The sequence below is a fragment of the Carya illinoinensis genome, chromosome 5 (assembly GCF_018687715.1).
Source record: "Carya illinoinensis cultivar Pawnee chromosome 5, C.illinoinensisPawnee_v1, whole genome shotgun sequence".
Taxonomy (NCBI): Eukaryota; Viridiplantae; Streptophyta; class Magnoliopsida; order Fagales; family Juglandaceae; genus Carya; species Carya illinoinensis.
Genome location: NC_056756.1, coordinates 20,305,100 through 20,329,359, shown reverse-complemented (window position 1 = coordinate 20,329,359; position 24,260 = coordinate 20,305,100). Strand labels below are relative to the sequence as shown.

The following is a 24,260-nucleotide window of genomic DNA, read 5'->3' as shown; positions in this document are numbered from 1 at the left end:
TGAGTTTTCGATTACACTTCTTTTCATAACATGTAATCAGCACGAGGTTCTGTTAATTCTAAAGCTAGTGGTCTTCTACTTCAAATAAATTTTTCAATATATTATTTACAATCTCCAAAGTGAGTATTAAAGATTATATTCCTTATTACTAGTTGATAAAATTTTATATTTATTCACATAGTTTACATCTAAGTTATATCTATCGTGAATTAAAATTTTCATAATTTACATTTCAGTTATATCTGTGGTTAATTTTTATTCACATAGTTTATATATAAGTTCTATTTATTTTTTATACTTGTTATGAATTATTGATGATAAAATTCATCTTAGAATAGAAATGAAGCATCCCTAAAGGATCGCCCTAAACTAATAATTTTATTGAGTATATCATAATAAAAGATCTATTGATTCTCTGAGATAGTTTAAATGAGTGATACGTGTACCAAAAGCTCATTATGATTAATGCACCTAAAGTTGCATAATTGAAATTGTGTAGAGAAAAGCCACTAAAGAATATCTGTTTAAAATGAATGCCTCGAATGTGCTCTGAAGTAGTAATATCGAGTGTGAAAGTTTACAAGATATTCTAAACTTATATCTTGTTTTCTAGTGGCTGAGCAAAATAATAAGTTTTTGTTAAGAAATCATAAGTCATGTCCTCCTAGTTTCACGTCATTCCCTAAAGTGAATGGTATTGGATTTATATAATTTCTAGAAGCGAATGATGCATTTTTTTAAAAAAACCAAGAGCTTGGACATGGTAATGAATATCTTTACAGTACTTCTAGGATTTCGAGCCAGAAGCTCGTATTAGAAAAACTACCGGCTTTGTCTTTGAGATAATATTATATAACTATTGAATAAAATATTATGATGCATCAAAAGTGATATGATTCAAAATATTTTTATGTTTTTCATGATTAACTTGATCATTCGAAATTAATTACGATAAGTCAAATAATTTTCATATGGATGTTAATAAAAGAACCAGAAGATTCTTTTACTATAAAGTCTTTCCACCATGAGCAGAAAGAAAAATTTTCTAGAAACAAATAAAATGAAATAATTTGACGTTATCTTGATTATCATAGGTGAATTGAAAGTTCAGATGATAATTAATTTATTGATACAATAAGATAAAAAGATATCATATTCTATCTGTTAAAATCCTAGCGAGAATTGAAGTTCTTGTAGGAAAATTAAGAAATTTAACAGTCTAATGAACATAAGACATGTCTAAAAGCATGTGAGACCTATTAATACAAAAGATAAAGCATCCCGAAAGAGAAAAACATAAAGAAAAGAAATTGGTACTCCTGAAGAGGTCGTACCCACAAAACAAGCAATAAGATCCATCCAAACTTTATGTACAAAATTTTCTTATAATAAAAACTCTTGAAGAGTATAATCCTCCTGAAGAGGTTTTTCATGAAATGTCTTCCCTTGAAAAGGGACATGTACATGAAAATAACGAGATTTCGATACATTTCATGAATATTGGAGAAATTTTGGATAGAAATAAAACCGTTGTCGACAACGTATTTTTATATAAGATGACACTTGATATTACCAGAAGTAATGAAAAAAGTGAGCCAAGAATCATAGAAGAATATACCGATGTAAAAATATTGGCCAAAATAGAAAGAAACAATTTTTGCAGAATTGATATCACTAGTAAAATGTGATACATATGGACTCGTAATCCAAGCACCTAAGAGGTGATACTTGTTGAATATCAATGGGTATTTGTATAAAGGAAATGAAAATGTGATAAATAAATCACGAGTCGGTTTCTCGTAAAAATAATATTGATATGCTTTTGAAGTGGATGCAATTATATTAAGGTTTTTATTAGCTTGATAGTTACTGAGAGTTTGGGTATACATGATTAACTGTATATTTATATGTATCGTTAGATATGAAATGCATGAAGCATATAATCTTGAAGTACTTGTTCTATCAAGTTTCAAAAGTTCTTATATGATCTAAAACAATCTAAATACATGTGAAAAAAGCTATTTTTCATATATTTTTAGTATTTATATTAGCTTTTATTGCATTTTATATAGATAATTTAAATGTCATTGAGGTTCTAGAAAGAGCTCATAAAAACTGCACATATTTGAAATATATCAGAAACTCTTTCAGCTTCGAAGGGGAGATGAATGAAATTATTAGTTCTAAAATACCATCTCTTAAATGCAATTAGTATTTTAGATTCATATTATGGTTTTTTAAGAAATGTGCATTATTAAAGTAGAAATAAAATGGAGCATACATAACATTTACCAGAAGATAGAAACACAATATGAATATTTGTTAAATATTATTTTATTATCTTGAAACAAAATTACAGAAATTTGAGACTCTTCGCCTCATTCTTTAAAAGATCTTCCTCTTCAAAAACTTGCATGGCATCTTTATCTAAAGGAATAGGTAATCGAAAAGAAGAGTCAAGTAAGGATTTTAAATTTTTATTATTTTGCTTTATTGTTCCTATCTTCATGTTGGACTCCAGAAGAAGTTGCTGAATGATAGAAATTTTCTCGTTGAGTTTGTCAACCTCACAAGTTTTGGATTATAGTTGTTAAGAAAATGCGACAATGATTGATGAGTATCGGATACCGAGACTCACAAGCTCGTAGATAGCATCATTATCTGACTTATTAGTCAGATTATTATTATATTGCATTATAGCACCTATGGTAGAAGCAGAAACAACTGGTGAACGATGTGTAAATACCTCATATATTAGTCACAAGAAAATTGCTGGGCCATTGTAGAGTAAGAATGTAGAAAGAGATTATAGAGTAAGAATGCAGACTAATTACAGAAAAGTAAAAAAGATGGGATGCGAATGAAGATAAGCTGAATATTTCTTTTATAGAGAAAATTATATATATTGATAGAGGATACGTTAAATACAAATATCCTACAATAATTTATTAAGCCGTGAAATTAAAAGTAGCTTGCCCATACTCTCTTAGAAATTGAACTTTTTTCTGATATCTATTGCGAGATTAAATGCAGCTTGTCCTTATTCTATAAGTATTTGGACTTCTTCAAATATCCGTTGCTGTTGATCCTGAAGATCACGGGTATACTGTTTTAGCGCCTTATTCACCTCCTTCAGTTTCTTGTTCTTATGACTCTTCATAGAGAGCTTTTAACTCAATTAAGATATTTGATTATTGAGTTGGTTGACCTCATTCAATTTAGCTAATAATTTTCGAGATATGGTTATAACAGAGGCAAAATATTGATTACTAAGAAATCTTGATTCTGAAACGACATCAGAATAAATCCTTCCAGAAAAATGAATCTATACTCCTATCATAAGAGCAAAATCCTCAATTGAGTAAAAGGAAGGACAAAGCATCTCTATTACTTCACAGCGTCTCTCATGAAGTATCTCTCTACAAGAGACAAGAGATATAGTATCATAGCCCTGCGGCGCCTAACAGCTACAGAAGAGCTGTAAAATCCTGCGATACTTGTCTGGTCTAAAAATGTGGCCACCATTTTTGTTGAATATGGAGGTTGGAGGCTTAATTTTGATGACTTCTCCACTAACTATGTTATTTACAAGAACTCTAGAAGAGCAGTGAATTTGATGTTAAAACGATCTTGAATCAATATGGCGAATTTGTTTACCAAAACATTACCAACTGTATCATTTAAAGAGTTGGTACATAATATTGAGATGCATCAACTGAAGACATTTCACTATAAAGTCTTGAAGAACTTTTATATGGACAAAGCTCATTCCCTAAGCACTCTAATAATTGTTCGATCACTTGATATGCAGAAAGACTCATTTCGTCCTTATGAAGACGATGAAGAAATTTTTGGTCTTGAAGTACTTTATCTCAATGCAATTAGAGCCCTGATGTATCTTGCAAATTGCACTTGGTCTGATATTGCATTTTTAGTTAATTTATTTATAAGATATAGTTCTGCACCAACTCGAAGACATTGGAATGGTATTAAACATGTCATTCGTTACCTTCGAGGTACGATTGATATGAAATTATTTTATTAATATGGATCAAGTCCACAATTAGTTAGATATACAGATGCAGATTATCTTTTAGATCCACATAGAAAGATCATTGCAATTCATGAGAAGAAATGTAAAATTGATGTCAAACAGATACGATCAAATGATAATTTGACAGATTTATTCACTAAGGCATTACCAATCACACAACATTTAAGAAGATTGAGCAGAATATTGGAATGCGAAGATTTCAAAACCTATCATAATGCACTTTTCAGGGGGAGTAAATGTTTTGAAGACTAGTACTGATTGTACTCTTTTTTTTTCGCTAAGGTTTTTTCCCATTGAGTTTTCCTTTGTAAGGTTTTAATAAGGCAATCCTAAAGCGTTTGGCAGTACACATGAATGCTGTACTATTTTTTCTTTGCCATTGGTTTTTTTTTTTTTTCCACAGGGTTTTTCCTTGGCAAGGTTTTAATAACGCATATTCTTTATATGTGGTCATCCAAAGCGGGAGTGTTATAAACTAACTTGTATGACCACCTTTAGCCGTCATAATTGACCGTCCTTAACCATCATAATTGACCGCCCTTAGCTGTCAATTATGAACGTCCGTAGTAATCATAATTGACCGTCCTTACCGCCCGTAGCCGTCATAACTGACCGTCCTTAGCCTTCAATTATGATTGCCAAGACCGCCTTTGTACTCCTGGATATCATTCAAGGTTTTCAATATTGAATAACAACTTCCCATCAATCTCTCTCTCTCTCTCTCTCTCTCTCTGAAGTAGCAGACTCGTAGTGGCTATCCCATTTGAGTTTTCTCTCACACTTCTTTTCATAACACATATATGATTTCTGTCTATTGCTTTTATTCATGCAAAGGGTAGGTTATACCGCCTTTTATTATTAATATATATAATAAATATAAGGTAGGTTATATCGTAGATTATTACTATTTTATTTTTATATTACCTGGGATAGCATGAAATCTATTTCGTTGGACTGGAACTTCAGGAGCTCTGGTAACTTTTTAGAATATTTTTACAACTTAATCATAATTATATTTTTCTTATCATTTGACAGACTTGACAGGCTAAGAACATAATTTTTTTGAGAGAGAGATGAGGTTTAATGACATATTCCTATTTCATAATCTAATTTAATTTTATTTTGAGAAAAAGAGATGCTATTGTTGACGTTGTTGCTTCTGTAATGGGGATAATTTGACCTAATACTGTGGATCTTCTTCATCGTACTTGAGGATAGGGTTGCAAACAAGCTGAGTTCAAGCGAGCCTGGAGTGTGCGAGCTCAGCTTGTTCACTACTTGAGTCGACCTTGGACTCAGCTCGTTTGTCAGCTGAGCCTATGAGCCAGTTTGAGCTCGGCTTGTTTAGAAGGAAAATGAGCTCGAGCTCGGTTATGTTCATGAGCCGAGCCCAAGCTCGACTCGAACTCGGCTTGCTTATGTCAAAATCTCACTAATTAAAATTAAAAATATAAACATATAAAATTATAAAATTAAAATAAATGCATCAGTAAAATAACAAATTAAATACAAATTTACATCAAGAGTATTATGGCTATGGACCTATGGTACAATATTAAACGAAATTTTACATGTGAATAAAAATTAATTACAACAATAAATTATGGAATAATATACATTATATTTCAAAACAAAAAATGGGTTGTCAAATGACTAAGTCCTTAGCCTTCATGGAATCATAAATGGAGACAGAAATCTTGACATTGTTGCCCTGCATACACTAATACACTAAAAAATTAGTGTTATTTTTAATCCCTTGCTCAAGTACTATTAACTTAGTAATACTGTCAAGGGATATCCCACAAAAAATGCAAAACTTAATTTGCCTATAAAATTAATATCATATCTCTAACAAGTTACACAATACAATTCTACAAGTAATATCATGAATAAATATGTGCATTAGGGATTTAGACAAGTTTTGAAATCTGATATCATCATGACAGTCACATAAGTCAGCAAGTTTTCAAAATCTGATAGAAAGATGTGCATCAATGATTCAGCCAAGTTACCAAATGCATTATTTAGTTACCACATAACAGATCCAAAACAACGACCTAGCAATAGGCAATAGGCATGACTCATATCAGCCAGACAACAAATTGTGAGGTAGACAAGTTGACAACTTCAATGGGCACAGACATACAAAATACTCAATACTCAATACTCTCATACCAGCCACAAAATATCAATACAAAATATATACAAAATGTAGTTGGTAGTTACTAGCCACAGGCCCACAATACTCAATAGGCAGCATACTCTCATACCATAGGCAGGTACCAAATAAGTTACCAAAGAAGTTATAAGTTCATAACAAGTTACCAAAGTTCAACAAAATCAGACAGACATTTTAAAGATGGCCAATTGCAGTTACCAAAACAGATGTTCACAATAAGTTACCAAAGTTCAAGAAAATCATTCAGATAACTGCAGACTGCAGTTACCAAAATTTAGGAAAATCACAATGACAGGAAATTACCAAACTTATACAAAATCTAAGTTCACCATGTTAGAAGTCAGCAAGTTCCCAAACTTGAATAAGATCACCATGACAACCTGCACACAGTGACACAGTAAAAAACATTAATATAATTTTTATTCCCTTGCAAAATTACTCAAGTACTTTTAGCTTAGTAATATTGTCAAGGATGTTTGCAATGCAAAATTTAATTCGCCATTTAAAGAAATTTAAGAAATCTAGATGGTGAGGAGTTATAACTTAGAAATTACCTGAACTATCATGACTCATATCATCCCAAACAAATCAGATAGAACAACCAAACTATCCAAATATTACAAAGTAAATTGTCCAAATATCATATAGCAAATCATATAGATTAACCAAAACAAACCAGATAAAACTAGAAAACTGCCCAAATGCACCATTTTTTCAACATGCTCAAAAATATAATCTAAGTCTGTATGGGCCTATTGCTATGGCAAGAGAATATGAGTTTCTGATGGACCATCCATCTATTGACAAGAAAAAAACAATATTTAGTATTTTTGCAAATAAATTAATAATAGTAAGTATAAAATAGTAAAATAGTAATAGGCAATTAAAATAAATAAATTACACTTACAGAATTTGTTGATGATCTTTTAAGCCCATATAATGCTCTAACCCAATCAGACCTAAATAACAACGTCTGGACAGTTTCATTCTTCAATGAAGCTCAATGAGGATCAATAACTCTGCCTCCTGCGCTGAATGTTGATTTTGAGCTAACTGTGGTAATTGGTGTAGCCAAAATATCTCAGGCCAGTTTGGACAAAGTTCGAAAATTGAGACTATTTGTTTTCCACCATACCAAGACATTAAAACTTGCATTTGAACCATTTTCACAAATATAAATGCTCTCATCTAAATAATTGTTCAGTTCTGATTTACTAGGTTGCATAGTATCTACACTTCTAATAAAAGATTTAAATAATGGCTGGCCACTTTGCATACTTCTCCCAGTCCCAACACTTGAGGAAGAACCAGATACATTCATTCGAGTATTATCCTGCTCTCTTTGTGTCTTAAGAGTTGAATTGTATTCATGAACATACTCATTATATAACTCAAGCAACACTTGAGAGACATGATCAATATTCTTAGCAGAGTCCGGCCCGTGATAAATTAAAGGAAAACAAAACTAGATTAGGACCATTTTGAATCTAGGATCTAACACCGCAACAATTGACATCAATAAATTACACTCTCCCCAATATTTGTCAAACTTAGCACTTATTTTTCTTACCATTGATTTTATGTACTCATTCTCATCTCTACTCTTATTACCTAAGATGTCATTCATTCTCCAAAATTCAGAAAGAAATAAGTTTGCTGTTGGGTAATCACTTCTAGATACAATATTGGTGACTTCATTGAAAATAGTTAATAGTTGACAAACATTTTCAACTTGCCCCCACTCTTCAACAGTTGGAACCCATTCAAAACTTCTATCTCTATCAGCATATCTAGGGAAAACTTCTTTAAACTGAATTGCAGCATCCAACATTAAATAAGTGTTGTTCCATCTTGTAGGCACATCTAAAATCAGTTTCTTTGAGGGCAATTGTAACTGTTTTGCAATTTCACTAAACTGTTTTAGCCTACTCTCTGATGCTACAAGATATTTTATACCATCTCTAACATAATCAACAATATCCCTAATCTCCCCAAGTCCATCTTGTATAAGTAAATTTGTTATATGTGCACAACAACGTACATGAAACAGTTGCCCACTTACAGACAGTGTTTTCTTCAACCTAAAATCATCTTTCGAAATCCGAATGGCAACATCATTAGAACTAGCATTATCAACAGTAATTGAACTAATTTTATTTTCAATCTCCCAATTTTGGAAACACTTTTCTAAAGCATTAGCAATAAGAAGGTCAGTATGTGGAGGTGACACATTACAAAAGTTCAAGACACGCCTCTGAAGATGCCAATTAGAGTCTATAAAATGACATGTCACTACCATATACGAAAGTTGAGAAAGCAACCCCTACCCACCTCAAAGGTGGGGGACCGTTCAAATATTCATTGCCTAAAAGTGAGGATGGTGGACCGTTCAAATCTTGTACCTCGGATTACCTCCAATTTTAATGGTTTAATTGCTTTTAATATACCAGAATCTTGCTGAGATGAGGAGAGTTAAAAAGAGTAGGCAATAAACATGTCAAAGATATTTGTCCCTAAAGAATGATCATGACCATTGGTAATCCTAGTACAAGAAGAGCTCTCTTCATTTCTCCTTAATCACATATACCAAGACCCCCTTCCTTGTTTGGCTTACAAATCTTATCCTATGTAACCCATTTTTTATTCTTTTCCCCTTCTTGTATTAAAAAAGAAAAAAAAGAAAGAAAGAAGATGAAGAAGAAGAAGAAGAAGAAGAAGAAGAAGAAGGAAAAAAAAGAAGAATAAAAAAAAAGAAAAAACTACCAAAGAAGTAGAAAACTCTTTCATAACTCTTCCGGACATTCAAAACTAAGATGACATGTTGTATAAGGGTAAGTCTTCCACCGCTAGACAAGCATGCAACCCTCCAACCTACTAGTCTTTTCTTTACCTTTAGCATGGCATGGTTTATTTGTTGGAGGGTTCAATACCGGCATAGCCCTAAATCAAAGCCATAAGGCCCACGATAGCCCAATATGCATAACAGATAGTCATCCGGAGAGGCCACTAGGCCATCCTGATTAATAAGAGGGATAAGACATTTCTAATAGATATTCACAACATGACGGTCAGATAACTCTAGTAATTTAGGGATAAGTCGCAGGGCTATATACTGCGTGAAACTAATATATTTATAGTATTAATTCTATAGACCTCTATACCTATATATATGGATAACAGGTAATTCTTGATTATTTGATTACATTCTTGAGTTATTATCTATCATTTGTTACTAACTTAAGTATTAGGGTTGCATAAGCACCGAGTGCCACTAGGTTAACAATCACGTTTGGTGGTAAGACATGACCTTTACACTTGTGTTGAGAGGGCTCCCAAATATGTACATTAATCTTTCTTCTTTAGAACTTGTTGCTTTTAAAATAATTGATTTTTCTAGTTGTTGAAATCTTGGTAGGAAAGTATATGGACTCCCTATTTAAATCAAGGGCCTATTCTATCATAAAACTCCAATGTGGGGAAAGCCCATAGGAGAGGTCCTAGGCTGATAAGAAGAAGTAAGGGAGTCCAAAGTGCATCGAAATTATACATGCACCAAACCATCTTTCATGAAAAAATAGAGATTTCATGCAGTTACATTAGGGGTGTGCAAATTTTTTACCCTTTCGATTCCAACTCCGACGGAATCAGAGTGTTCGAAAATCGATGTCAGAATCGGAGCCCCATTGGTCTCCGAATTCCTACTTTGATTTCTAATTTTTTTAAAAAGAACTAGAAGCAAAATGACGCCGTTTTGCATTTGAATTTTTTTCACTTTTTTTTTTAACTGAAACGACGCCGTTCCATTTAAATGGGAACGACGCCATTTTGAACACCTCAAAATGCTTTGTTCCCTTCTTTCTTCCTCACTTGGTCACTCCTCTCCTTAGCTCTTAGCCTCTCATAGACACTAACTCACCATGATTCTTCTCTCACGCCACACGACGCCATATCCCACAATCAAGCAAGATTCCATTGTTAACATCACTCCACCATAGATTGCTTCATTTCACCGTCGCCGCAGTGCCTTTTTCCCCCAAGTTTTTGCCAATTGGTAATTTGAATTTAGGAATTTGCTCCAAATTTTGGATATTATTTCTTATTCAAATTGGAAATTGGATTGTGTAGATTATATAATTGTGTGAACTAATGTATTGAGGAAATGGTTGTGATGTTTTTTTTGTTAAAGTTCTTGATTTTGGACTGTGAATGTAAGGTGTTTGTGAAAATGTCATAAACAAAAAATAAACGTGTTTGTCTTTTTGATCTATTTTCCTATTATTATTATTATTATTATTATTATTATTATTATTATTATTATTATTATTATTATTATTATTATTTTGTTCATGCAAAGATGAAAATCAGTGTTTTAATCTCAACTTAATAATAATTAGCTTTCTTGAGGAATGTCTCTTTCGTGAGTTGTAGAGTCATAACTCAGGTTAGATCACTTTGGGTAATTGTAGTTTGTACTAATTCTGAACTACCTACCATTGATTTCATGATATGCACTCTAAATTAGAAAGCTTGCAATATGTACTAATTATACCATAATGCAGGTTAGATCAAGAAATGAACTAATTTTTTGAATGTCCTACCAGTTTTCTTGCATATAATACTAACATGTATAGATGCCCAAATAGCCTTTATTATTTCGATTTGCAAGTACATTTATCAATGAATAAAGTGGTATGCAGATCATGTCTATATATACTAACATTTATATGTTTGATAAATATTATTTCTTGAGTCAAGTGCTTCTAATAGCTAGCATTCATGAAACTTGGTGAAAAAAAAAATCAATTTGATTTTTCTTGGATTCATCAAATCAAAATCAATTTGATCTTCAGTACGTAGTCCAAGTAAAAGTAGCGACTCCCCCTGAATTATTTGTACCGTCCTAAGTTGCAATATCTCAGTAATTCTAGGATAAAAAATTACAGCCAAATTGATCCCTTAATTGACAAAACTGGTTGGAGATAAAAAGGAGCAGATACTCTGAAGATATGCAGTAATTTCTAACACTTCTGTCAAATAATCCAGCAACTCGTCATCTTCTAAATTAGAATTGAGAAAAGCTTCAAATCGGATTTGGTGCGAAATGTTATTTTACACCTTTCATTAAAAAAATGACACGTAAGTGGTCTACGTTTATTTAAGGTGGAACCTTTCGCTCTCTGTTTTTTCATAAAGCCACTCTGATGTCTCTCTTTCTCCACCCCAGCTCTCATCTCCGTTACCATCAGTCATCTCTCTCTCATCTCAAACTCGTCACCTCCCTTTCCATACTAGATTTTATTCCAAACATTTGACCTCCCAGTTTCTTCGTCCTTGATGGAGCTTGAAGTGTAAAAATAAAGGAAAACTTTCTTGCTACTCAATCTTTCAGGACCCCTTCCTCATAGAGCTGCTTTAAGATTATCTATGGAGAACACCTGCTAGTGAACTCATAAAAATTAATTGTATTAGTAAGGGTTCTATGACAGTTTATACAGAATCAAAATTTAACAGAAAACCTTGATTATTGAGAAGATCTTAACCCAAATAGCCATTTTCTAACTAAATAACAATTTCAAATCCAGGCAACCAATAATATAATAATATATTGCGTAAACTGCTTCACCCAATAAAGAATTTGTTAGAGACCATATTTCTGCCTAGTTTTCAAATCGAGATGAAGATTTGGACAAACACTAAACAAGTCTCATTCTCAATAAAATACGTTCTTGTTACACTGATAGCTCCCAAACTCAGATAATATGAAAATAAGTAAATGGGTTTCTCTTCGGGTGAGAAAGTACCGTAAGTTTTTGAATAACAATTGGTTACTTGCTTTAATTGATATCTTTCGGCTACTTTAAATAAGCCAAGCCATGTACAAGGAAACCGAAATAAAAGACACCTGCAACCGGTAATTGCTAGTAACCGAAAACCCATTACAAACACAAAGACACGTGACAACCGAAAAAGAGAGCATACTAAAATAACGTGCAGAAAACATGACTAACGGAAATAACAAGCATTCCAAAAATAAACATCAAATAACGTAAACTCCCTACTACTAGCAACCCAGTCGACGCAAGCGAAATCTTCTCGTTAACTACTAATGAACCAGTCAATTCATGCGAGATGATCTTCATGTGCTAACGACCCAGTACTTCCCCTGCATCTCCACATCTCTTGCTAATGGCCCAGTATTCTAGTCTTTCACGTCCACTCTCCCAACATTGTGGCCTATCATACACTTGATGAATAAGAAGAACGAAAGCAATAAAAGAAAATTGCAAATGTGAAGAGATAGAAACCTTTTACTTGCTCAACCTTGGGCGATAAGGCTGGAGGTACGAATTAAGAAACAGAGATGACATTTTATATATGTGAATGCCTGAGATAATCAAAACTATTCCAAAAATCTCTCCTAATTCCTCTCTCGCTCTGGGTTTCAGTGCCCTTCTAAGAGAGAGAGAGAGAGAGAGAGAGAGAGAGAGAGAGAGAGAGAGAGAGAGAGAGAGAGAGAGAGAATTGCATTACATTTGTTTACGTGTATTTTGATAATCAGTGAAGGAGAACTAATATGCAACAGGAAGCTCATATATCTTCATTTCTTTCATTTATTTATTTTTAGATAGAAATGTTTTCTTTTTTTTCCCTTCTCAACATTTTAATCTACTGCAGCAAATTCAACAAAATTAAGTTGTCTTTGCAAGAAGTAATCCCTCATGCACAAAATTTTTCATATGACGAATTACATAATCCCAGTTCATGAGGATCAAATAGAGAGGGATAGGCTTACAATTTAGATAAAATTCTTTATTTAGGTTTCAGCTAACTTTGCTCTGTTATAAATAAACACATATGCCAAAGAAAACCATGGTCATGGTACTGCACTCTGAAGCACCTTTTAGTTCCAAAGTACATTGAAATAAAAGAATAGAGGAACAATGCTTTGTTCTCGTAAAATTTTTGAGAAATCAGAAAGAATCTATGTCCAGATTTCACATAATGATTCTATAAAGAAGTTTCCTACCTCCACAATGAATGATGATACCTATACCCCCTGAAGGAGATTGCAATATATTCCATAACACAAAAGGTGCCTTTGTGTGTGTGTGTGGAAACCTCTGCGTGCCTTCCCATGTTGGAACTCTCACCAACCGTTGAATCCTCAGTCTTAAACCCATCATCACATTAATATTTATTAATCAAATCTTCATAAAGCAATTTTATTTTATACCATACTCGCTAGTCAGAGGGGGAAGAATTGACCAATATCTTCTTAATTATTTATGTTTTTTTTTTTTTTTATTACTGTTTTATACTTTTTGGATATTTTATATATGCATAGTACATGTCAGTTGCTCTATAGGCCTTTATAAATAGCTTATCTGTTTGATACCTTTACTTGACAACTGTGTTATGCCAATTAGTCTATGCATTAAGTATATATACATAATTATATATATATATTGAGAATTAAGTATTGATGTTTATATATATGTGTCAGATTTTAAGGTATGGATGCGCAACCATATAGGACTCCAGAATAGGATTAGGATGCCACAATTCCGTCTCCAGTATCGAGATTTAGACCCACTTTCAGAACACAAACTTCGTATACAAGTAGTTGATTCTCACTCCCGGTAGACATAGAAGATGAGGATACATTTAATGAGGAGGATGAGATGACTATTGGGGATGAGCCAGATGTACCACCTCTATCCATGAGGCCACCACAACTACAATCAAATAAAAAAAGGTCATGGACGTGGGAATATTTCACCAAGGTTGACGGTAATCCCGAGGAACTGCAAGTGAGTTGCAATCATTGTGGCCAACATGTTGGATATCATTCAAAGAAATAAGGTACCACTTGTTTGATATCACATCTTAATGGTTGCCAGAGGTATAAGATATTCCAAGGGATTGGCGGCTAAAGATCAGACCATGCTTAATTACGAAACTTCTACTTCGACTGATGGTATTCAACTTAAGAAAATGGTCATCCCTCAATATAGTGAGAAGATGCTGAGAGATGCGCTTGCAGAGATGATAATTAAAGATGAGATGCCTTTTACTATAGTTGACAAAAGAGGGTTCCGAAAGTTTATCAAGTTGCTTGAGCCACGATTCCCATTGCCATCACGGTATATAGTGATTCGAGATTGTATGAAAAGGCATTTAAAAGACAAGGTTGAGATGAGAAATGTGTTTGTGACCGCTGGCCAGAGAGTCTCATTTACCACTGACACATGGATGTCAATACAGAACGTTTCCTACATGTGTATCACAGCACACTATATTGACAGTGAATGGAAATTAAAAAAATGGATTATTGGATTCAAAGAAATCAATGATCATAAGGGTGTATCCATTGGGGTGGAGATGGATGATTGCTAGAAGGATTGGAGAATTCAAAAAGTTTTATGAATTACAATTGACAATGCTAGTGCCAATGATACTGCAATTGAATTGTTCAAGTAGAATACAAGGGTGAGAGATGATGTCATATGGGGCCATGAGTTTATCCATATTCGATGTTATGCTCATATAATCAACATGATTGTTACTGAGGGGTTAAAAGATGTTGACGATTCTATTACAAAAATTCGCAACATTGTGCTATATGTGAGGGCTTCCCCCCAAAGGCTTAAAAAGTTCAGGGCAATAGAAGAACAGCTTGGGATAAAACATTCATGGACGCTGTGCTTGGACGTTTCAACTTGATGAAACTCTACATATATGATGTTGGATGTGGCATAGAAGTACCAAAAAGTGTTTGAGCGGATGGAGGTGGAGGATGTGGGCCTTAAGTATGCTTTGCTGGAGTCTGCACGAAAGGGGCTCAGTCTGCCGAACACACATGATTGGACGAGTGTAAGGTTCTTTGTCACATTTTTGCATATCTTTTATGACATTACTATGCAGATTATCTAGATCTGCATATACGACTACAAACTTGTGGTTCAGTCAGATCTCGGCACTACAACATCACTTGAAAGATGGTTATGATGACCCTATCGGACTATTATCTGGTATGGCTCAGAAGATGCTTACCAAATATAATAAATATTGGGGACAAGTTGAGAAGATAAATAGATTACAATTTATGGCTGTGATCCTTGATCCCCGAATCAAGTTGGCCGTGATAGAATATTGGGCAAATTCCATCCTCAGGGCAATGAAGGCTGGATCGTTTATTATAGTGGTTAAAATTGATTTTGATGACTTATACAACCACTACAAAAATAGTGGACAACCTTCATCTGCAATGGGTACTTCACACTCGATTCTGACACCTCCCTCCGATGACCTTAGCTCAGATGGAGCATTGCATCGACGCCGTCGAAATTACGACGTTATGAATGAGTATCATCAGCTCGTTGTATCGAAGAATATTATGGGGTGTACTTTGAAGGTTCAATGGTATTTTATGGAAGAGGTCGAGGCACCTAATGTTGTATTTGAGATATTAATTTGGTGGAAGACTAATTCAACCAAGTATCCAATCATTTCCCGTATTGCCTAAGATGTGTTAGCCATTCCTATTACTATGATTGCATATGAGTTGGCGTTTAGCATTGGAGGTCGAATGTTGGATACTTTTCGGAGTTCATTGTTACCATCAACGTTGGAGGCCCTCGTTTGCAGATAGAATTGGATCAGTGATACGCCCCTTGGACTAGATAGTATTAGCATTGATGATGAGAGCCATAGGCTTAAAGAGGGTAACCTTATTTTACCTTTTTTGTTTATTATTGATTATTTTTTTTTTATGATTTTATAAATTTATTTAACTTATATTTTTTTATCATTTCACAGATATAATTTTGAATCCCTAGTATAGTTGTCGATGACTGATAGAGTATGGATAAGGATAAATTGATATCAGAACTAACTTAATTTTAATTGGTATTAATGGTAATTAAATTATAATTTTACTGTGTTCTATTTTCTGAATTAATTTTGGTTATATTTATTGATTAAAGACTTTTTTTTATCTTAATTTTAGGTATTCCAAATGATCAAGTATGGTGCACTGTTATTTCTATTATTAATTGTTTAGGACTTTCAGAATTATGTATAATAATTAATTATATTTATAATTATTGATTATTATGTATTTAGGGTTCGGGATGGGCCTAAATGGGCCCATTTAGAAGTCAGAGTTCCAATCAAAATTCAGAATTCCGACTCTAATTGGAACTCAGAATTTCGACTCCAAGATGGGAGGTGCTCACCAAGATGGGCATCAATGCTAGAAGGTTAAGGCTCTCCCCAACACTATTAAAGGGTTTCTCTGAAAACACCATCTAGCCCATAGGAGCTATCACCCTCCAGGTGACCCCCGGGACTGGAACATAGACGACGACCACCATAACTGATTTCTTAGTGGTAAAAGCTCCATCTTCTTACAACGCCATATTGAGAAGACCAACACTCAGCCATCTCAAGGCGGTGATATCTACATACCACCTAAAAATGAAGTTCCCAACCGATAGCGGGGTGGGAGAATCACGGGGTGAACAAGCTCTAGCCCAGGAGTGCTATGTTGTAACAAAGCAGAACAAGGCATTCACACCACCCCTTGCACCACCGTTGGAGGTGACTTTAGAAAAAGATGTAGAGGTTAGGGATGACCAGAGTCAACAACATGCTAAAGTCAACGAACCATTGGAGCTTGTGACGTTATATATAGACCGCCCAAGAACTACCACATGCATTGGGACACAATTCCCGCCGGTAGACAAAGAAGCCCTGAAGCAGTTGTTGATAGAGCACAATGATGTCTTTGCGTGGAGCCATGACGAAATGCCTGGTATAGACAATCATGTCATTGAGCACTGCTTGAGCGTGGACCCTGCGTATAAGGTAGTTTACCAAAAAAGAAGATAGTTCAGTATGGAAAAGTACGCTGCTATTAGTGAGGAGGTAGAAAGGTTGCTCATAGTTGGTTTCATTAGGGAAGCCCATTATCCAGAATGGCTGTCCAACGTGGTTTTAGTGAAAAAGGCAAATGGAAAGTGGAGGATGTGTGTAGATTTCACAGATCTAAATAAAACTTGCCCAAAGGACAGCTTCCCGTTACCACTCATCGACGTTATCATGGATGCAATGGCAGGACACAGTATGTTGAGCTTCATGGATGCATACTCGAATTACAATTAGATACGGATGCATGCAGCATATGAGGAAAAAACCTCGTTCATAACAGACCAAGAACTGTATTGCTACCAAGTCATGCCCTTCGGATTGAAGAATGTGGGGGAAACCTACCAGAGGTTGGTCAATCGAATGTTTAAAGAAAGAATCAGGAAGTCTATGGAGGTTTACATGGATGACTTGTTGATAAAAAGCAAGGAGCTCGCCCTACACCTTGACGACTTGCGAACGGCGTTTAGGATCTTACGCCACTATAAAATGAGGTTGAATCCTACAAAGTGTGCCTTTGGAGTCCAGTCGGGAAAGTTCTTTGGTTTTATTATGTCTGAAAGAGGAATTGAGGCCTTCCCAAAAAAGATAGAAGCCACACTCAACATGAAGCCGTCGAGAAGTCTAAACGAAACTTAGCAATTGGCAGACAGAGTAGCTACCCTGGGAAGATTCATAGCTAGGTCAATGGACAAATGTCTCCCTTTTTTCCAAGTATTGGAAAAAGTGCATCCCTGGAATGAAGAGTGTGATGAGGCATTTGAGAAGTTAAAGCAGTACCTGGCCAATCCACCCCTTCTAAAGCAGCCAGAGAAAGGTGATGTGCTCTGTGTATATCTAGCAGTCTCTTCGCATGCTGTGTCCACCGTCCTGGTGAAGGAAGAGGGGATCGCCCAACATCTTGTGTACTATGTAAGTCGGGCTCTTAGAGGGGTAGAAGCAAGGTACCCTCGGATGGAAATGCTAGCCTTTGCCTTGGTAACGACGGCTAGAAAACTCTGCCTGTACTTTCAAGCCCACACATTAAGGGTGCTTACGGAAGCTCCATTAGCTAAGACCCTGAGGAAGCCATACAACATAAGAAGACTAATAGGATGGGCGATTGAGTTGAGCCAAGAAAGGCAGTTAAGGGTCAAGCACTGGCAGACTTTGTGGTGGAGTTCTCAAGTTTTCCCTAAGAAGACACGGTAGCCCCATTTGGAAAGTCATGGGAACTTTTTATAGATGGCTCATTCTGCTAGGTGGGTGGGGGCCCATGAATACATTTGTTAAGCCCTGACGGCCAAGAACGGTACTACATGGCCACATTGGCATTCAAAGTGACAAACAATGAGGCTGAGTATGAAGCACTCATAGCGGGACCTTCTATAGCTACCAGGATAAGGGCAACCGAGATAGAGGCCAAATCGGATTCGCAGGTAGTAGTAAATCAGGTGTTGGGCCTATACGCTACCAAAGGCGAGAAATTGAAAAAACATTTAGCACGAGTATGGAAGGTGCGCAACATTTTCTCATACTTCACCATAACTCAGATACCAAGGGCAGGCAACGAAGTCACAGACAAATTGGTGCGAGCAGCATTGGGGATGGAGGAGGCGCCCCTCCCATGGCGAGTTGAAAGAAGAGTCATTGAGGTCCTCGCCATTGGCGTAGAAGTAGGCGCCTTGGGCTCCAACATCTCAGATTGGGCATGCAGGGTTGTTGAGTACTTAGACGGAGGAAAATTACTAGAAGCAAGGGAAGAGGCGAGGAGGATGAGAAGGAAAGCGGCAAGATTCTTGCTCATAGATGGAATCCTTTATATAAGGGGTTTCTCTGCCTCATTGCTGTGATGCATTTCCACACAAGAGGCACAGTACATATTAGCAGAGATACACGAAGGAATATGTGGAAACCATTATGGTGAAAGGGCCTTGGCCAGGAAAGCAGTCAGAGCAGGATACTACTGGCCCAACGCTTTAAGGGATGCCTTGGAGTTCACCAGGAAGTGTGTCAGGTGTCAGACGTATGTGCAGAATACCGCATCCCGCCCAAGGGGAGTTAACATCTGTGACTGCGCAGTGGCCTTTTGCCTAGTGGGGTGTAGAGCTGGTGGGACCTTTCCCGTAGTGAGATTCATGATAGTTGCCGTAGATTATTTCATGAAGTGGGCAGAGGCAGAACCATTGGCAACCTTAACCAGCAAAGTTGTAATAAGGTTCTTGTGGAAAAACATTGTTTGTAGATTCAAAATCCTACAAAGCATAGTGACAAATAATGGATGCCAGTTTGACTCCGACCATTACAAAGAGTGGTGTGCTGAGTTGAAGATCAAGGCAAAGTACTCCTCGCCGAGCCACCCCCAAGCGAACAGGCAAGCAGAAACAACAAACAAAGTGTTACTCTCAATCTAGAAGAAGAAGGTTGTAGAGAAGAAGGGAGATTGGGTAGATGAGTTACCTGGGGTACTTTGGGCATATAGAACATCAGTCAAAATCCCAACAAGGGAATCCCCATTCATACTGGCGTATGGGTGCAAGGTAGTCCCACCAATCGAGGTTTTGGATGATAGTTGGGAAGCCAAGAAGATCGAGAACAAAGCAGCTTGTTACACCATAGTCGACGACATCCTGTATCGAAGGGGATACTCCACCTCACTCCTGAGATGCATCTCATTCAAAAAAGCCCAATACGTGCTGGTAGAGGTACACGAGGGAATATGTGGTGACCACTCAGGATACAGGTAAAGTGATGAGGGCGGGGTACTACTAGCCATGTGCCCTTCAGGATGCTGAGGAGTAAGTGCAAAAGTGCAATAAATGCCAAGAGTACTCCAGAGTGCCCCATCTCCCGTCAAAGGAACTGACAACAATCACTTCGCCATGGCCTTTGCCTAATAGGGAATCGACTTGGTAGGCCCCCTTCCCTGAGTAAGGGAGAAGTAAGATTTGTAGTGATGGCAGTAGATTATTTCACCAAGTGGGTAGAGGCCAAGACATTGGCAACAATCACGACGAGAAACATCATACGCTTTTTGTGGAAGATAGTCATCTGCAAATTCAGAATGCCCCTCATCATCATATAAGATAATATTGAAATAATAGGAGTCAGTTTGAATTTGATCACTACTGAGATTGGTGATGAAAACTAGGGATAAATTTCTTTACTCGTCCCTGGGACATCCCCAATCCAACGGGCAGGTGGAGGCAACCAACAAGACGTTGATGGTATACTTAAGAAAAAGTGTAGTGACAAGAAGGGCACTTGAGTGGAGGAGCTCCTTGGAGTTGTATGGGTGTATCAAATCATGGTGAAGACCCCAATGGAGAAAGACTCCATTCACTCTTACTTACGACCATAAGGTGATGTTGTCGTTTGAAGTTGGGATCTCCACCTATAGGGTGTAGCACTTCAAGCAAGACTCCAACAATGAGCGACTAGAAAAGAACTTGACTTACTGGAAAAGGTCATACTTGAAGCGGAAGTGAGGACAACCATCAACAAGAGGAGGGCAGAACGAAGTTTCAAAAAGTGGGTATGCCTGAGGGCATTTAAGGTCGAGGACCTCATGCTAAAGCAGACGGGAACAACAAACAGAGACAAAGGGAAGTTGGGCCTCGGTGGGAAGGCCCCTACGTGGTCATTTCCAATAACTGCCCTTGTTATTATTGGCTTCGAGACTCCCAAGGGAATGAACTGCCACACCTATGGAACACCGAGCATCTACGAAAGTTTTATTACTAAAAGTTTTATGATTTGTAATTTACATTTCCATGTTGACATCACAAGTTCCATTAATGACAGTGTGACTTTTCAGGAATAAAATGTGTGAACTTCCTATTGCGAATTCTGCAACAACTACTTACCTCCCCATGAGGCAACAAAGGGATGAGTTACACCAAAGTTTGCTTTATCCTTATTGTGGCGGAGTGCAGGTTAGCCCTTGGCTACCCGACGTCATAGTAATATCCATCAACATAACCTCCATCGACGTTATCTCCATCAACGTAAATCACCACCAATGTAAATATCCATCAGTGGAGTTTCTAACAGCTACTTACCTCCCTGCGAGGCACTAGAGGGATGAGCTATGCCAAAGGCTGCTTTATCCCTTTCCATCAATGTAATCTTCCTTGCCATCTTCTCATATATTTCCTTGAGGTTATGTAGCTCGTTCTACATATTCCTCATCTCCTCCTCTTTGTCGCCTTCCCTTCTGGCGTTTCTAGACCCAACATGCTCACTATTGCTGGGTTCTGCATTGTGTCCTGGCTCGTTGGTGGTTCCCTTAAGTGAATCGTTCTCCTTACGGATGATACCCACCTTAGTAATCAGTATTTCGAATAGTTGCTCCATTGCTGCTAATCTAGCTTCTATGCTTGTTGACGTTGCTTCCTCCAACCTCTGGGTTTTTTGAGAATAGGTTCTTGCAGGCATGTGAAGGACATGTGAAGTCTATAAAGATCCCATAGACGATACCATTGTTAATATCGTGTTTCGTACACCTTTGGGTCGTGCTCTCAGCAACTCTGGTCTTCGATCTAGGGCCTACGAACATGAAGAAAACATCGCAAGACGAGGGCCATGGTGGTGGCCAGGAGTCTCCGATGCCAAAGTCAATATCGCTTTAGAGTTTAGTGAAAGTATGTAGAGAGTTCAGAGAGACTTCCTAGCATTTGGGAATTCACCTTTTATACTAGATTCCTGGGGTCAGCTGCCCATGTCTAGTGTTAGGAGGATGTATCCTCTCAACAGTCTCTTTAGATAGGTTCCTTTAATGTGATGTGACTTCCTGTGGTATAGCAATAAATGCGGCATGGCTCCCTGTCCCGCTTACTCCTCAGGTTCTCGCCATCAAGTCTCCCCCTTCCTTGTTCGTCAGAGCATCAAGAGCTCTTCACAATCTTCGCTTGCCTATCCGCTCAAGCCTATGTGGAACTAGGCTCCGTAGGAGGTGTCGAGGTGACGTGTTCTTTCTTTACGTTGTGGGAGTTTCCCGCACTTTTAAACTTGTGGGCCGCCATTTGTTCCAGGGCCTCGGACCCCTTGCTCAATCGGGCTGGCGCTCTTGTGTTCTTAGGCCTATATTTTGGACCTTTAGCCCTGGGGAAAAAACCCCTTTACAGTTATCCTGCTAATTCCCATTGGACAAGTTCGATGTTAAGTTCTTCTTTCCTCTCCTTTCATGTCTTTACGAGGCTCTCGAGCAGGGTGGCTCCTTCGCCTCCTGGCTCCTCCACTTGTAGGGCCCTTGGGCTTCATTTCGGCATTTGATACGACATGTGATGCTTCACTTCTGACTTCATTGGCATATTCTTCGACGGTTGGGTTCTAGTACTCGATTTAGCCATTCTGTCCCTTTTGCATTAATGGTTGTTAGGCGATTCCTCCCACTTCATGTCGATTCCTCCGGAGGAAGGCTACGCTGGTTACAATTAGCGCTCAGGACCTACTTGTGAGTTCTTGCTATTTCTGTTTTCCACCTACCATATCCTGGATATGGTGGTTTTTGAGATACATGGGCCACGAGAAGGAGCCATCGACATTGATGGTTCTACCTTGCGTGTTGCTCTCTTCCCCAGCATGCTCTCCTATGGGCTGAGGTTGCCTTTTCCCTGCCCTGCTCACGAAGTCTTGGGTTGGCTCCCTCCCAACTTCACCTGAATGCTTGGAGGATCTTGATGAGCTGCTGCATTTTGTAGTGGCGCGAGCTATTGAAGTCTGACCCAGAGCATGTCGACTTGACCAGGTGTGAGTTCCTCCTGACCCACAAAGTTATAAGGTGTGCCAGGAATATTTGTAGTTTCAGGGCAGTGAATGCCCTTGTCGTATTGAAGCCACAATATCACAAGATCAAGGATTTGATCAACAGTTTATTCTTCTTGTTGAGCTAGGGATGAGAATTTCCTATTGGGTAGATTAACAGCACTGAGTTCCCCGTTAGGGCTCGGTGGGACATCATTCCTAATGACAAGACAGTGCGGCCAACGGCTACTCCAGAGGAGCTACACCGTATAGCCATTATTAAGGAGTGGGTGGAGAAGCACCCACTCGCTATTCTCTCGGAGGCTCTCCTTGGGGAGGAGAACATAGTGGTGGATCTACCTTCTCTCTACCACACCATTTACGCCAGCTGCAATATTTCCATTCAGTCGTTAGTTGTCTCAACAAGAAAATGTTCCCCCAACCTTACTGTCGGAGGAAAGTGGAAAAAACCTCGCATAAAGAAGGTTAGGGTCGATAGCGACCCCGAGCCCCCTTTTCAGCCCTTTCCAGGTCAATCATCGAAGGCAGTTGATGTGTTCTTTCTTTACGTTTTGGAGGGTTTTTCGCACTTTTAAATTTGTGGCCGTTTGTTCCAGGGCCTGGGCCCCTTGGTTGGGCTGATGGGTTGCTCAATTGGCCCAGGTCTCTCGTGTTCTTGAGCCTATATTGTTGGCCTTTGGCTAGAGGGAAAAAAACCTCTTACAACAGTCACAAAGAGATTTTATAAAAATAAATTTACAAATTGATGTAATTTCACGCGAAATATTAGATCTACTTTATAATAAAAATATCTTTATAATCTAACATGCCATATCGAGTTACATTAATTTGTGAGTTTATTTTTATAAAATCTCTTTCTAAAACATATATATTTATATGTTCTTGATGATGTACGGCTAGCACTCATCTAAATTAGAAAAAATTGATGATATCTTTTATTATTATTATTATTAAAAAAAAAAAGGTATATCCAAATAATTTCTTTATTTTTTGTTTTTTCCCTAATAAAGGTGGCTTGCCACAAAATAAGAGTGCTTTCAAGTAAAGTAACAATAGTCTACAAGTAATTTCTATTTCACTTCTGTTACGTACAGTCGGGAGTTGCAATAGCGGGGGAGTCGCCTCCCACATCAATCTGCCATTCAAAAATGAAAAAAAGAAAAAAGAAAGAAAGAAAATGAAAAAAAGACAAAAATAGGAGAAAAAACAATTCCGTTATGTACAATCGCCAGCTGTAGTCGTCGCGCAGTCACCTGACTTGAATTGATGACATGGTAGCTGCTATTAATTTAAAAACACTTCTGCTACATACAGTCTGGTTATATAGTCGGGGCATAGTCATTGACTGCCACA

The 24,260-nt window shown here is 37.1% G+C and overlaps 1 protein-coding gene across 1 annotated transcript; it reads left to right on the top strand.

Moving 5' to 3' along the window:
- The first annotated feature begins 16,712 nt into the window (after positions 1–16,712).
- On the top strand, positions 16,713–17,801 carry LOC122310183. The gene is made up of 2 exons (XM_043124059.1): positions 16,713–17,102; positions 17,400–17,801. The coding sequence occupies exons 1-2, from the start codon at positions 16,713–16,715 to the stop codon at positions 17,799–17,801; spliced, it is 792 nt and encodes a 263-aa protein (XP_042979993.1).
- Positions 17,802–24,260: the final 6,459 nt, after the last annotated feature.

Coding starts and splice junctions, on each gene's coding strand:
- LOC122310183 (XM_043124059.1), top strand. CDS start 16,713: ATGAAGTTCCCAACCGATAGCGGGGTGGGAGAATCACGGGGTGAACAA. Junction 17,103..17,399: donor GCGTGGACCCTGCGTATAAG/GTAGTTTACCAA, acceptor AATTACAATTAG/ATACGGATGCATGCAGCATA.